Source organism: Rattus norvegicus, chromosome 3 (genome assembly GCF_036323735.1).
Source record: "Rattus norvegicus strain BN/NHsdMcwi chromosome 3, GRCr8, whole genome shotgun sequence".
Classification (NCBI taxonomy): Eukaryota; Metazoa; Chordata; class Mammalia; order Rodentia; family Muridae; genus Rattus; species Rattus norvegicus.
In genome coordinates this window covers 111,072,229-111,088,384 of record NC_086021.1, presented here as the reverse complement: position 1 = coordinate 111,088,384, position 16,156 = coordinate 111,072,229, and the positions used below count along the sequence as shown (strand labels likewise).

At 47.7% G+C, this 16,156-nt stretch overlaps 1 protein-coding gene across 5 annotated transcripts in view; it reads left to right on the top strand.

The window, feature by feature from the left end:
- Positions 1–16,156, top strand: part of D430041D05Rikl (RIKEN cDNA D430041D05 gene like) — a 275,831-nt gene that overhangs the window by 148,924 nt on the left and 110,751 nt on the right. For 2 of the 5 annotated variants that reach the window (XM_008762075.3, NM_001419547.1), the window contains exons 2-6: positions 4,480–7,023; positions 7,422–8,033; positions 10,329–10,444; positions 14,420–14,639; positions 15,423–15,556. In XM_008762075.3, coding sequence (XP_008760297.2) covers positions 4,480–7,023; positions 7,422–8,033; positions 10,329–10,444; positions 14,420–14,639; positions 15,423–15,556 — 3,626 coding nt within the window. The remainder of the gene's footprint in view (positions 1–4,479; positions 7,024–7,421; positions 8,034–10,328; positions 10,445–14,419; positions 14,640–15,422; positions 15,557–16,156) is intronic. The other 3 variants (XM_017592182.3, XM_039106456.2, XM_039106457.2) reach the window with 2 other exon arrangements.

The following is a 16,156-nucleotide window of genomic DNA, read 5'->3' as shown; positions in this document are numbered from 1 at the left end:
GGGTATCGGTATTGCTAATCGGTGAGGGCTTCTCCCTCAGCTTTATGTATGTCATTAGAGTCTTTTTGTTTAAGTTTCTACTTTCTGAAGTCAACAGTGCTTGAGAAATATCCAACACACATTGCCAGGGTTGAATACTGAAAAATCAGTTGAATTAAAATAGTCAACATTTGGAAACAGCAAGATGGCATAAAAAAAGATTGCCACCAAACCAGATGGCTCAAGTTTGATTCTCAGGACCCACATAGTAGGACAGAAATGATGCCCAAAATTTATCTTTTGATCTCTATGTGCCTGCATGCACACACTGTTGATTCAAGTCGTCAGGGTTGGTGTCACCTGCCTTCATCTGCTGAGACATGTCACTGGCCCGCAGAGTGATCTCCAGGGTATATTCCTTCAACATTAAATGTCTTAGCCAGAAGCCACACCTGTTGTTTTGTTTATAACTCATTACTGGGAACTCATCACACGGTGCCCAGCCAGTCATTGTGGTATTTTAAGAAGTGCATTCATGAAGCTTCATGATTTCATGTGCTCAGAAGGTATGGATAGTATTAATGAGTGTCACACGGGAGCCCAGCAGATGTCACCTCTTAAAACCATTCGTAGTTTATTCCCTTCCCCATTGGGAATTGTGTGGGAGAATAAAGACTCCACTGGGAAACCTGGATTCTAGTCAGAAGAAACAAATCCACTCGAGGACATCATTCTTCACTTTAGCCTGGGGTTTTCATCAGCCTCCTCTGGTTCTGGTTAGTGAACCCCATGTTTCCTCCTAGTAGCCGTTCCTCTCCGTTTGCAGCACGTCTGTGAGAGCACATCTTGCTAAAAGCAAATGCTGCCTGGCCCAAGCATCCTTCTTAGATACCAGCTATGTCTTTGAAACAAGACGAGTTTGTTTTGACTCTGGAATCTGACCAACGGCTGAATCTGTTTTAATAAGAGCACACATGGATCCTATCACCTGACAACCAAATCATTAAGAAAGACTTTAAAAACATAACTGTAAAATAACAAACCATAAAACTATCTTAGATATATGTTCTGTTCAACCATGTGCATCACAACAGGGTTAGATGCAAACACCCCACAGGCTCTGTGGGAGATAACATGGCTGGGGAGTGGGGAAGGTGAAAGCCATACCATGTGCCTTCTATGTGAGACTGCCTTCAAGAAGTCATGTGTGTTAACACTGAGGCACAATTTCCACTGAATACCATGAGGCAGGTCCCAAGAAGAGTGGGGACCGCAGTAGAGTGCTATGTAGACATAAGTGTCCTGAAGCCGTATGCCTCCCATTGTCCATCGAAGGTGGCTTTGCCTAGCTGAGGTCATAGGGAATGTGGGGTCCTGCAGGTAGAGGCCCAAGAGCTCTGATGTGGCTCTAAGGAGTCAGTCAGGCTTTTGAGGATGGCTTACTCAGAAGACATTGGGTTCCTTACAAAATGTAACAGTCCCATTGCGGATGCTGGGAAGGGTGGGTTTATACCTGGCAAACCCTTAAAATCACTTGAGGCCAATTTCTTATATCTGAATCTCAACTATGGGAAAAAGCCAAAAACAAGAACACAGGACCAGAGAGATGGCTCAGAAATTAGGAGAACTTGCTGCTCTTCCAAAGGACCAGTGTTCAATTCCTAGTACCCACATGGTGGCTAAGAACCATCTGTAACTCCAGTTCTAGGGAATCAGACACCTTCTTCTATGGGTACCAGATAGGCATGTGGTATGGACAGACACATGCAAGCAAAATACCCACATATATATAAGATAAAAATAAAATATTTTAAGATTTTTATTAATAAAAAAAGAAAACCACAAGAGCACAGAGTATCTAAAGGAAAGCTGTCCATGTGTTCTTATTTAGGGCGAAAGATGGCGTCTACCCTTCCTTTTCCAAGTTGCACAACAGGGAACTGGAAAGACCATTTCAGAAGACAATTACAGCTCAGCTTTTGTCATGGAAAGACGGTTACGCATTCGAAAAGCTTTCCTATCATAAGACTTTCTCCAGTCGTTACTTTTTTTGGTTGACAGATTACAGTCCCTGAGAAAAGCAACTGGAGATGCAGCCTAGCTCTGGGAGGGAGGACCCCTCATGCCGACTTCTTTTCACTCTTCCAGCAGAGGGCACCCCAAAGACTTCTCAACAGACGGACAAATGGAGACCTCTCAGCCTATGTTCCTCTCTGCATTTGACTCTGGCTTGTGTCCAGCTGACAGAAATATAACCACAGCTGGCTTGCTGTTACACAAAGCTAAGCCTTACCGTGTTCAGGACGTCCTCAGCAACATACTTGATCCTGTTAGATCTCTCTGAGCTCATCTTCTAAATAGGACAGGGCATTGTGAATGTTAATGAGGTAAAATCTAGAACACACACAGAAGTGTGGCTGGGAGGTAAGCAGCTGATAAAGGTTGATGTTGACAACTGATCTTGTATTTTGGTCAGCTTAGAGACAACCATCTTGGTAAATGTTGTCTTGGGTTTGGAAACTTCAAAAACTCTTTTGACCTTTCTTTGTCCCCTCTGTGGTCTGCAGCTCCTCGTACATTAAACAAGCAAGCCCGGCTGTAATCAGAGCTTTTTTGTTTCTCAATTTTCTGCACAGCCAGCCAGGCCCACCACCTCCGTGGGTTTATTTGCTCTCTGCACAGTAGCTGGGAGGCGTAGCTTGGCTGTGTCTGTTGTCCTTATGTATGCAACAGAGGCCAGAGACACAGGCCCAACTCTGGGTGGCTGAAGATGTATATCAACCAGACCTGAATTCCTAATAAATGCTTTCTATCAAAGGGCTCTAATGTTTTCACAAAGAGTGTAGAAATCAGTACAAGTATCATTCCTTTCATTTAAAACTCTTAAAGCACTAGAGTCCGAGGAGACTACTCAGTTGGTAGAGTCCTTGCCCCTGAAACAGAAGGAACTAATTGAGTTTGATCTCCAGAGGCCAGTAAAAAGCTAAGCACACTGGTCCATGCTTGTAATCCCAGCATGTGGGTACGTGGAGACAGGAGAATTGATCTCTGGGGCTCTCTAGCTAGTCAGCCCAGCTTACATGGCAAGTTCTAGGTCCTAGTGAGAGATCTTGTCTTAAAGAATTGTGGATGGCTCTTGAGAAACAAATGGCACCCAAGAGTGGTGTCTGGCCTCCACATGCACGACTATCCTTACACACCCACATGCATGGATACTCTTACACACACACACACACACACACACACAAACACACATGGACACACACATACACACAGGCATACACACACGCACACACACACGCATACACACACATACACACACATCCATCCACACACACCCATACACACACACATACATACACACACACCCATACACTCACATACATACACACACATACATACACACACATACACGCGTGCACACACACATACACACGCGCGCACCCATACACACACACACACACACACACACACACACACACACACGTGCACACATACACACCACGTGGGGGTGTGGCTGGGTAGTCAGAAGAGAAATATTAGCTAAGAACATTAGAACATTTAGCTACTTTTTGTACCATCAACCCAGAGGAGCCAGGAAGGGGTCATCATAGAGCAGGACATGTGCCATCTTCCATGCCCCCCTTTCCTGCTGTGTGTCAATCACTCAACCTGTCAATCTCTCCTCACCTCCTGGCTGTGTCAATCACTTTTACCTATCAATCCCTCCTCACCTTCCTGCTGGGCGTCAGACATTGTGCTGACAGTTCTGGTCTCAGCAGGTGCTTCTGGTGACACCAGGTCTTTTGAGAGGCGTCTCCTGTCATAGGTGGAATATGAATGATTTTTCTTTTGGAAATAACCTAATGTGAAAGAAATCCCTTCTGCTCCTTGACACAGCATGAACAAAGAACCAGGAATCCTTTTAAATCCAAGCGAAATACACTTTATCGAAGCCATTTATCCTTGAGATATTTCCTTGAATATATTTTTCTCATTCGTGAAGAACAGTCCTCCTTCGGTACTGTGCACCCTGGGTTCTTGGGTCATGTCTATTTTGGTATCATTTGCTAGCTGCAGGCAGTCACATCTTTCTGATTTTCATACTCTTAAGCCCAATAAGTAATAGAAAAACAATTTAAATACACAAATGTCTCCCATAATGTTGTTCAAAAATCCCTTCATCAACCAGGCGTGGTGGAACAGGCATTGCTCTCAGCCGTGGGAGGGAGAAGCAGGTGAATATCTGTGACTTACATAGTGAAACTCAGTGTCAAAATATTCCATCATCAAAGACTAATTTCTATAGCACGGCCCCGTGGGTTTCCTGCAACACCCTTGGACTAACTTAGTTCCTTGTTTAATCGCTTCACGGAGGTTCTGTGACGAGTGGAGAGATTGGGCCAGGCAGGGCCTGTCTTGCCTGCTCCTGGTCTCCAGGTCCTGGTCATTGCAGCTGCATCCTGATCCCCCGTCTCACGTGGATGCTTCCTTTCACAGGGGCAGACAATCTACAGACACATGTCACTCCGACCTCAGAGTCCTTTCCCCTTGGGAAATTGTTACCAATTTCACCAACATGGCCTTTCTTGGAAGTCAAGTCTTCCTCAGCAGCGGACAGAATCAAGAATGTGCTGGGACAGCCTCCTGACAACACAACCTTGACACAGCTATCCCAGACACCTCTGCCCAAGGCACACCGTAAGACCAGGGCTCATGTGGACTTCTCCTCATCCCTTTACCAAGGAAGTGGACATAGCGCCTCCCTGGATCTTGCCAAGGACCCCACTGAGACTCTGGTCCAAACAAGGCCTGAAGGGGGAAGAGAAGCAGCGGACATGTCAGGTTTGCCTCGCACCAGCATGCTCCCCCCATTACCTACAGCCCCATCAGCCACCTCGAGTGCTATCTCCCCATCACAGCCCTTGGTAGGGATGCCGTCCCTTTCGAAGCATCCGTTGAGGTCAGACAGCTTTCTATTTCTCCCTCCACCACCATCATCTTCATTGGTCCCCGATTCACTGCATTCCATCACCCCTCCTAAGCCTGTAGAACGTCCCACCAAAGTGCCTTTGTTTCCCCAAACGACACCAGCTGACTCCTCTTCAGGTCAGAGCCCAGTTCATGCCCTAAACCCATTTTTTCATAAAACAAACCTCTTCTCATCCAGAAATGCCCAGACTTTCATAGGTATCCCTCGTCTAGACTTTTCTACATCCTTAACAAAGCAGTACTCTAAGCTGTCCCCATCAGAGAATCCCCGCTTAGCAGCTTCCTCAACTCCTGGGGTTCTGAGCTCCATTGCAGAACTGGACCACCTGTCTCTCCCTTCCCTAGCCCCTGGAGGCCTTCCAGGTGGAACCTCCTCGTGGTCCATGTTGGAAGAGGCTTCGAGTCCTGTATCCACCCAGCCAGTCCACACAGCGGGGCCTGTCAGAGGGCACAGTGCAGTATCATTTCCCATTTATCTGCGCACAGCGGCAGCAAGCCATGAGGCCTGGGCCCCACGCTTCCAGACTGCAGAGTCAGTGATGACCAGCAGAGAGCTAGCCCCTGTTCCTCCTACAAATAGTTCTGCCAACTGGCCACATTTGTCAGAAGTGCCAGAGAATTCCAGAAAGCCCACACTCTCCCCAGAAAACAAACCTTCCTCTTTGGTACCTCCTCCTCCTCAGCCGCTCACTACACTCAGTCAAGGGCAAGTGGTCCATTCTGAGGCAGCTTCTGCATCACCACAGAAGGGGGCAGGTGCCCCTCCCTCCCCGCTTACTGTCCTCCAGCCCAGTAAGGATCAGGCCCATCCAGCCCCTGCACCAGAGGCACCCACGTCCCAGGAAGATGACCGTGACGAGTACCTTCCCGATGCAGCCACACACCTCCTCTCAAGCAAACTTCCTGATCTTCCCCCTACGATTTGGACATTTCCTCAGCAAAAGGAGGGCAAGACAGCAGCCATTTTCTGGACAAATGAAAAGGCAAACGGGACAGTTTCTCTGTGGGCTCTTCCAACTAAAGAGGCTCCTAGTCGTCGTGCAGTGAATGACTCCACCTCTGATTTTAACACAGGTCGTATGTCACCTCTCATCATGACAGCACTAAGAACAGACCTCTCTCCTCCAGGGTCATTTCCATCACCCATGCCCACCACACAGGCCCCTTCTCCCGGCGTTTCCAGCACCAAGCTGGGGACTCTCGCAGCTGTCACAAGCCGGTCAGAGTTGCCAGCTTCAGCTTCCAAACAGGTGACAGCACTTTCCTCCTCCACCGGTGTCCATGATTTCCCAACAATGGGAGGCACAAGAAAGCCAGCAGCCACAGATGTTTTCCAGGGCTTTCTTTCAGCAGAAACTGCACCGCTCGCCACACAGTCATCGATATCTGACTTGCAGCAGCAGACGAATCACGATGTAAACACTCATACAATTAACTCCACACACTGGGAACCTCATCCAGCTTCGGCGGCTCTTCCCAGTGGTACGACTTCAGCTGCCAATGCATTACAGCCTCAGAATTTCAAAGAGATTGCTGGACAGCTGGTGGCTGCAGACGGCTTTAACCTCCAGACTGCAGCCCTCAGTCCCCGTCCCAGTCAGCCTCCTCAACCGTCAGAAGAAGCTGCAGTCGAAAGCCACACAGACCTCCGGCTCGCAGGCAAGCATGCCGGAGACTTTGACCCAGAAATGGTTCATTACCACGCATCTACAAGCCAACATCCTATGTCACAGCTGCCCATCCGGCCAGCCCATCCTTTTTGGCCGACCTGGCCGAGTTTAGCTTCTGCAGCTAGCTTGCACCAAATGCTTTCAGACGGAACAGACACAGGACCACAAATTTCCAGTGACATCTATCTATCGCCAGGGGAAAGCGGCTCCCCACAATTCCAGAGTGTCCTGGAAGACCGCTCATCTACAGCCTCACCTTCCGTATCAACCGGTGCCTTTTCCAGGACCCCTTCCAAAGTGCTGCGAACCTCTCGGCGCCCCAAGAAATGGACAGGTGCAGCCACTAACACGGGTAGTTTGTTTCCTGGTACCCAGAAAACAGGTATGACTGCTTTTCCGGCCAGAGCATCTTCAAGCTCCACACAGATGCCCAGCTTTGCTTTGAAGCAGCCTGCCTCTCCCCTCGTTCAGTAGTGAGGTACAGCTCCAGACAGGCATGCCGCCGACCCACCCTGCCTACCTGATTTTTTTTTTTAAGTATTCGAAATGTTTGTCTTTGTTATCAGCAGTCATGGCTTTGCTGTGAGCGGCCTTCTCATTATGGCTAACTGACTTAACGGACCTAAAGCTGTTTCCCTGAGTTCTCTGCAAGCCCAGAGTGCAGAGACTTCTTACACTAGCAAGCTCATAAGTGACATTCCTTCAACATTCCTTTATCATCCAGACAGTGGCGTGTGCAGCCCGGTCCAATGACAAACTTTCCCTTTTCTCTCTTTGCAGTGGAAACCTCAGTGTCCTCCAAGGGAGAACTGTCAGCCACCGTAGCAGCAGCCGCCACCACCACACTGTTTCTGAGGAAATCAAGTCCAGCGCCACTGTCTGCAGCCCTTACTGCTAAGGGCACTGGCGGTGGCGGCAGCTTAGCCAAGAGCAGTCTGACCACTGCTCTAGCTAAAAATGTCACCAACAAGGCAGCACCAGGCCCAAAGGTGACAGCAGGGACAGTCCACACAGCCTTCCCATTCACACCAACCTACATGCTTGCCCGGACAGCACACAGCCTGAGCACTCACACAGCCATGCAAGGGGCCTCAGGCTCTGTGTCAGGCCTGTTGTCCACAACACACCTCCCCAAGAAGCCCCAAGCCATGCACACTGGCCTCCCTAATCCTACCAGGCCAGACACACCCAGAGCATCCACACCCCGCCCACTGACAATCACAGCCGCGCTGACGTCCCTTACAGCATCCGTAAAGGCCACTAGACTGCCTTCTTTGCAGACAGGAAACACAGATGCTGCTTTTCCGGCTGTGTCTACTGCAATGGTCACAACTGGCAGGATGGCATCCAACTTGGACTGTCAGATGTCCCACAAGTTCCTCGTGAAGACAGGTGAGAGGTCACTGTCTTATTGTTCTGAGGACAAAGGAGCAGTCCTGACACAGAGATGTGATAGAAAGAGTTCTCTTAGATCAGTGCGTGTCAATCAGGAGCGCTCTCGCCCTCCCTTTCCAAGAGGCATTTGGCCTTGTCTGGAGACAAGGTAGTTGTCACGCTTGGGGAGGGGAGTATTACTTGAAACTTGTAGGCACCTAGAATTATGTTTCATATTCCCCAATGCTCAGTCTGCACAGTAATGACCAGCTGCAGTTGGAGAAAACCTCAATTGCTGAAGTGCTTAACACGAGGACTGGAGTTAACCTCGTTGACTCTGTGTTTTTAAAAAGCCAAGCCTGATAGTTTATAACTCCAGAGCTGGGGAAAGGAGAAACAGGCAGATCCCTGGGATCACTGGCCAGTCAGTCTAGCCTACCTGATGAGCTGCAGAGAGACCCTGTCTGAAAAAACAAGGTGAGTAGTACCTGAGGAATAACCTGGAGTTGTCCTCTGGTCTCCACATACAAGGACATACATAGACACACAACTGAATACATACATGCATCTGCACTCAGATGAGTGTGTGTATGTGCATGCACACTCATGTGCACATATGCACACGCACACACACACACACACAAGGTGGGAAGACAGACACAGCCTAATCCATATGCCAAGGTTGAGAAACCTTGACTTTCAGGAAGTGTCAGAGAAGGGGAACATTGGATGACATGGATTCTAGCCCCAGGATTGGTTCTGACATCAGAAGTGCCCAGGAAACCTGCAAGTACTCCAGTGGGTCAGGGAATACCAGACCGCAGCGTGTTTTGTCTGTGAAGTACACCAGGGATGTCTGGCACGAATAAACAACGCAATTCACTTAACACAAAATCTTGGGACGTGCTGCACCCCTCAGAAAGGATTTCCTAATCAGCAGATGCCATGCTGACTGCTAACTCACACAGGAGGAAGCTAGGATTTCTTTTGATGTCAGGTGATTCCTTTGGGGCAGGTGACGCTGGAGCTATGAGCAAAGAGGGGTTGCTCTCTCCTTTGCCCCACTTCCCGGTTGCAGCAAGTCTAGCATTCATAGAGTGCTTCCAATAGTGTAGCAGTGTTTTCTATAAAAAGCATTAGACAAATTATTTGAAAGAGCACGCCAGTGTTGAGTGCTCATGTCCCGCCTTCCTCCTCGCCCCACAAAGAAAGGAAATTATATCTGGAGACATATCTTATTCTAAAATGGGAAATCATGAAACTAGGCACTGCAGAAAATACAGTATCTCTTTCTGTTTCTTGAAATTATGCCATCTGGGTTTTTATCTCCCACTCCCCTCTCCAGATCCTTACCTTCTCCCAGCCCCGCTCCATTCAGAAACACCCTCTCGCCTCCTCTCCCTTGCTCTGGCACTAACCACAGCTGACCATGGTGACCAGACACCAGTTCTTTCCACTCTTACTCCTGAATGTGCGTCCCCCCACTGCCACCTGCCTAGTGACTTCTGTCACCATCATTTACTTAAATTTCTGCAACCCTTTACACATCTGTCTTCATGCCTGTCTTCTTTAATCTATTTGCCAACCCGTAGTCAAAAGAATATTCTAGAATGCATGACTTTGTTTTAAATCCCTTATTTTCCCTCTCCCTTAGAACCAAACTAAACATGTACACTGACAAGATTGCCCCCCCATGCCTTTCCACTTGGCACTCCTGGATCTGGGAGTGCGTGTGGGGAGCGGTCAGCCTCCCCCCGCCCTTGCCTAGCTGACTGCTGTTGCCCTTTGGTACTCATTGGAAACATCAATGCCCATGGGAACCTTCCCTGACCCAGCCTTTTCCAAAAGCCCTGGCAGAACTCCGATGTCCTTCTAATAATATCTATTAAATTCTGTCCCTGATGCCATTTGCATCCTCACCTAAGAGGTAGACCTGTCCCTTCTGGATTCAGGGTTGATTAGAGCTGTAGAATCCAGCTCAGGGACCGTCTCTAAGTACATTGTCAATGGATGATGTTACAGAAATGCGTTTGCACGCTGACTCAGTGGGGACCAGGCATACAGAGACTGGTCCTCAAGGTCAGAGGCAGCATGGGTTAGAATGCCACCAGCATACCAACTCTTTGGCATTAGAACGCCATAAATGGCCTGGGCCTTAATTAGGGCCCACAGTCACTTTTCCCAGCCTGTCACCTGACTGGTGGACCTTTGCTCACTCAGCTGTACTCTGGATTTGATGGACATGAGGCTGAGGAGAGGGGAGTACTGCTTGTTTATTGTGCGGTTCATTCTTGCTTCTCTTTCGTCCCACAGTTTTCTTCCTAACTCAGAGGAGAATACAGAGCAGTGAGTCCTTGAAGCTTGGTGTAACCAAAGGGCTCACACAAGCATTGCGGAAGGCTTTCCACCAGAATGACGTCTCCGCTCACGTAAGCTGCTTGCATTTTAACTCCAACTCAGCTCACACAACTCTTAGGTCCAGAGTAGGAGTAGATGTTTTCCTCCTTTGTACATGCTACACCCACACGTGCCAAAAGAGGAATCTTGTCATTTTGGCTGGTAACATCTTGTGGCTGGAGGAATAGGTCATTTCAAGAGGAAAACCTGAGACTAATTACCTTCTATTACTTTTATACTTCAAAAAATTGTCCCATCGTCCCACTGTTAGAGGGAAATTTAGTATCTGTACAAGGTGCCCATCACTGTTTTGCTTTTGTTTTCTCTTTATCGTTAGCACAATTATAAATAGTATTTATTTCTGGACATGTCACAGGTATAATAAAGCCAGGTAGACATTGCATGCTTATAATCCCAGAACATGAAAGGCTGAGACGGGGGGATTGACCCAAATTTGTGGCTACCTTGGGCTACAGACTAAGATTCTGTCTCCAAAAACCTAACCCCGAAACCGTTACTACTACTACTAACAACAACAACAAAAGCCCAACTTACTCAGATCTGTAAGAAGAGTTCTGCTCGCTTGGTGTGCCAGCAGCAGACAGGGAAGTAAACATTTTTCCCTCCAAACACTTTCATGCCAAGTACTGCCTAATAACTGCTGGCTGGTTTCAATGGCACAGCCAAGTAATGGAGGCATTGTTTTTCAGTCTTTTGGGTTCATCCCAAGTAAATGCAACTGGCAGCCAGCGAGCTCCCTTTTGTACCACTTAAACATATCATCTGGCTTCCTCTTTTGATGGCCTGGGTGACAGCTGCATTCAGGCTAGGGGTCCCACCCCACCCATCACACAGAGGACCAGAGATGAAGTTCTGGCACATCCTCTATTGGTCATTGTCAGTCTCTCTTTTATGATTCTAAAAAAAGAAACTGAGCGGAAGAAGGAAGGGAGAGGAGGGAAAAGCACTCTTCACTGGGTGATCCCTCCCCCGGAGACAGCAACATTTTAAACTCAAAAGTTGAGCATGTAACGGCTCCCCTTCGTCTGCGTGGTATGGCTTCCACTGAACCGCAGCCATTTTCCAACAACCTCTGTAGCTCTGGCCTTTCCTGCACATGATCGTGGGCCACTGCAACAGCCACTACTCCTTAAAAATACCCGGTGCGCTTTGTCAACTTAGCACATTTCTTTTGATACTTTTGTAGTAGCACAATGCAGTCAACACAGTACAATTAATCGGTAAATCGAATCATTTGCCATGAATAAATGGTAATGGCTAAAGTGAGAAGAGTGGGTGCACACAGCCTCCTAAGCTCCAGTGAGCTGCCGCTGCCCGCACAAGACCAGGAGGCGGAGCTTGGCAGCCCCCCTGCTCAGTCACTGGTTGATTTTTTTGTTTGTTTTTAAAGGCTTAGAAACGTATTAAAAGCAAATGGTCCCTGCACCAAGGCTTGCACTTTGAAGTAATTAGAAGGGCTGGGCGTTCCCAGCCTGCTCTCTGGGTGGGTTGTTGTTCTTTGGGGCCACGTTCATGTTCCGACTTGAAGCTCCCTGGTTAGTCGTTTTTAGAAAAGATGGAGAACATACATTGGAAGGACCAAATTGCACCCGTTATGTAGCAAAATCAGTTTTCTTGGCTTCTTTGAAAAATTATTTGTGACCAGGGGCCTCGTGCACATTAGGGAAATGGTTTTCCCCTAGCCTGTCCCCCTAGTCCTACGGGAGATCCCTGATGCAGATGCAGGGATCGGGAAAGTATGCAGGGTTTAAAATAGCGTCACACAGAAATCCGGTTTCACACAGAAATCCACAGGAGATGGATGGCGGTGCTGTCATATCCACTGCCCGTGTATTTAAAGTGTCAGTGTAAAGCATGGTTTAGATGGTAGACTGTATGTGACCTGTGCCTTATGACAGTGAATAACAGACGGGAGACTGGAGATCCACTTAGAGGTAGAGCTCTTGTCTACCATGCACAGAGCGCCCCCTCAATTCATACACACTGTACATACAAATACACACACGAACGCCAACACATATGTGCACACACAAGTGTGACCCACTCATCCATAGAGGGAAATGAGGAGATTACCAAGCAGCACCCGCTCTGCCTCCATACATTTGTATGAATATGCATGTATATTTTTACGTGTATATAAATATATATACACAAAATATGTGCTCTTGGATAAACATGATTGAAAGAAGATATACCTTGCAGATGGTTAATACCTGAGGCAATCATCATTCTTTTTTCAAAAGTCTAATTTTATGACAAACATCACATTTAATATTTTAAAAAACAAACCCCACATTTAAAACTATAAACATACATCAACAAAGCAAAATGCAGTGAGAATAGTTTTTTTATTGGATATTTTAATTTACATTTCAAATGTTATTCCCTTTCCCGGTTTCCCGGCCATAAGCCCCCTATCCCATCCCCTTCCCCTCTCCAACCACCCCCCTATTCTAACCCCACGACATTCCCTTACACTGGGGGGGTCCAGCCTTGGCAGGACCAAGGGCTTCTCCTCTCATTGATGCCCAACAAGGCCATCCTCTGCTACATATGCAGCTGGAGCCCTGGGCCTATCCATGTGTGCTCTTTGAGTAGGGGTTTAGTCCCTGGGAGTTCTGGTTGGTTGGTATTGTTGTTCTTATGGGGTTACAAGCCCCTTCAACTCTTTTAATCCTTTCTCTAATTCCTCCAATGGGGACCCTGTTCTCAGTTCAATGGTTGGCTGCTAGCATCCGCCTCTGTATTTGTCATGCTCTGGCAGAGCCTCTCAGGAGACAGCTATATCAGGCTCCTGTCAGCATGTACTTCTTGGCTTCATGAATATTGTCTAGTTTTGGTGGCTGTATGTGTATGGACTGTATTCCCAGGTGGGGCAGGCTCTGAATGGCCAGTCCTTCGAGAATGAGCTCTAAAGCTTCAAAATCTGTCCACTTCGAGAGAGAGAGAGAGAGAGGGCTCAGACCATCGATGTCTCTTAAGATTCACCAGGGAGAGAGCCCTCTGATTCATCCCCACCTTGGCCTTGAACCAGTAGCTAAGGCAGGAATGGAGCAGAGTCTGAAGGCCTCCTCCCTGCTTCAAGGGGCAGACTCCACTTTAGTTACATTGTGGCCCATCCCCAGAAGGTGCCTTGTTTATCATCTCTGCCTTCTGCCTCCCAGGAGTGGGGAGATGTAACTTTTCCTACCAGCATTCTGTTCCTTTGTCATCCCTTCTGCCCGCTGTCCCCTCTCTGACATTTTGGTGATAGTGCTATTGGATCATATTCAAAACACTTAAGGACTCCAAAACCAGGTTCAGCTGTATCTCACCCGGGTCTGATATGATGTGGGGGTGGGGCGCTCTGCCGCTTCAACCCTAGGTAACTGCAGAGCATTTCTATGGCCACTTTGGTCCCAAATAAGTGATTCGGAGGCCTGGTGGGTTGTTTATCACTATGCTGGGCAGGTTCTGAGCTAGTCTAACCATCCCAGCCATGTGGTCCTTTACCTGTATCTGGCTTGCTCTGGTCCATGTGTCCTCAGGGCAAATCCTCCTGCTCCAACCACAGGATCTCCAGGCCTTCTCTCTTCCTTTCCTTCCTCTCTCTTCCTTCCTCCCCCTCCCTCTCCTCTTCTTCCTCTCCTTCCCCCTCCCCCTCCCCCTCTCTCCCCTGATCAGAAGTCCTGCCCTAATTTATTCTCCTGCCCAGCTATTGACTGTTCACCACATTATTAACCAATCGGAGGTGCTGGGAAACACTCTTTACATATAAATCAGTATCTGAATGCACAGTACAGAAAACCATCCCCCACCATGAGTTTTGTTCTCTCGTATTGTGATACTTTGGACCTCACATGTGCACCTTATGGGGTCGTTAGGGTAGTTGTTTGATGGGAACGTCTAGTCTCCCTAAGTAACAGCTGTGGCTCGGAGAACACAGAGAAGAACCTAAAATACTGTGGAAATAAACAATGAGTTCTGGGGGTCCATTTGTTTTGTAGGTGGACATTCTGGAATATTCTCATAATGTCACAGTTGGCTATTATGCTACCAAAGGGAGGCTGGTGTATTTGCCGGCTGTGGTGATGGACGTGCTGGGTGTGTATGGAGTCAGCAACGTCACGGCCGATCTGAAGCAGCACGCTCCCAACTTACAGTCTGTGGCAGTGCTTGCCTCCCCATGGAAGCCCCAGCCTGCAGGTGCCTTCCAGCTGAAGACAGGCAAGTCACTCAAAGGGAAGGGTCCCATCATTCCGGGACCAGACAAGCAGATCTCTGTTTAAAAGTCCCACTGCTGGCGGCTTCTCCACTTCTGCAGTCCTCACACCGTCAAACACGCCTGCTCACCAGATGTCCAAGTCTCCCGCCTAAAGGCTGCACGCCTGACTTTCTCAGATTCCTCCCCCCATAGAGGCTTTCCTTCCAGTCTACATGCTTATGCATCGCAGCACAGAATACCGTGTTTCCCCATTTCTTATCAGTGCCTACTTCTAAGAGTTTCGTGCCTGTAAAACCTACAGTCTGGAGATGACAGGTTTTGGTTGTTATTGATGTATTCCCCCAACAAAGGCTTTGACATCTTTCTCTCAATTTCCCTTGTGATTTCTGATTTGCAAAGTTTGTAAACCACAAGAGTGGAGAAGCCACTGCAGTGGGTGGGAACCAGCAGCTCAGTGATGGAGGACAATTGGCGGTCACCATCCACAGAAATAGATGACACTGTTTGTCATCTTTGAGCAGATGTCTGCATAGTCTCATGGGGTAAAGTCATGACATCCTTTGTGTTGGAGAGAGCGTTGGGTTCAGTCATGCTTTTAATTATTCTCTGCTATAAATCATCTTAAAGAGGCACGTTCAAAGTATAATTAAAGCTTGTCTGGTTTTTCTGTTTATTTGCTTAATTTCTGTAACCTAAAAATCATGTCGTTTTGTATATTGGCTGCTATTAAATCTGAGGAACTAAGACAGAGCATTGCCAAGTGCTGATCCTCGGTTCTTCTTCAGTGCTGCAGTTTGTAAGCCAGTCAGACAACATCCAGTCCTGCAGGTTTGCCCAGACAATGGAGCAGAGGCTGCAGAAGGCATTCCAGGATGCAGAGAGGAAGGTCCTCGGCACCAGGAGCAACCTGACAGTTCAGGTAGGGGGCAGGGGCATCGGGCTGCGAAGACAGACAGCCATAGTGCACATGTTGACCAGGAACGATATGGGTCCCCCCTTCTAAACTGTCATATGCATATGTAAGTTTGTACTTTGGGCAGGTGATATAGACAGTAGTGGCATTGGCGAGGGTGGCTGAAATCGGGCTGTGGCAGGTAGGATTCCATGTTACCATAATTCAGGGATTAATGTTTGCTTTTTATATGTAATGCTTCCTCCAGTCTTTCTATTGAGTTTATTATTAAAGAATTAAACCCGAGTATACTTTATAAGATGAATCAATGTGTGTGTGTGTGTGTGTGTGTGTGTGTGTGTGTGTGTGTGTGTGTGTGGCAAATGTGGAGTTCAGAGCACAGAGAATGAGACCAGAACCAAGATAAATAAGTTGCCCTTGGCCTTCAGCCTGTTTTGAACTGGTTATGGTTCAGCAGATGAAATGTAAGGAATAAAGCTTCCTTAGAAAAGACAAGAACAGGAGATTTGACCACTGCAACTAGATTTGAGATGCTCTCCAACATGTTGGAAGCCTTCAAAATGAATTGAATGAATTATGTTATCAATCCCATTTCACAATTGGCCT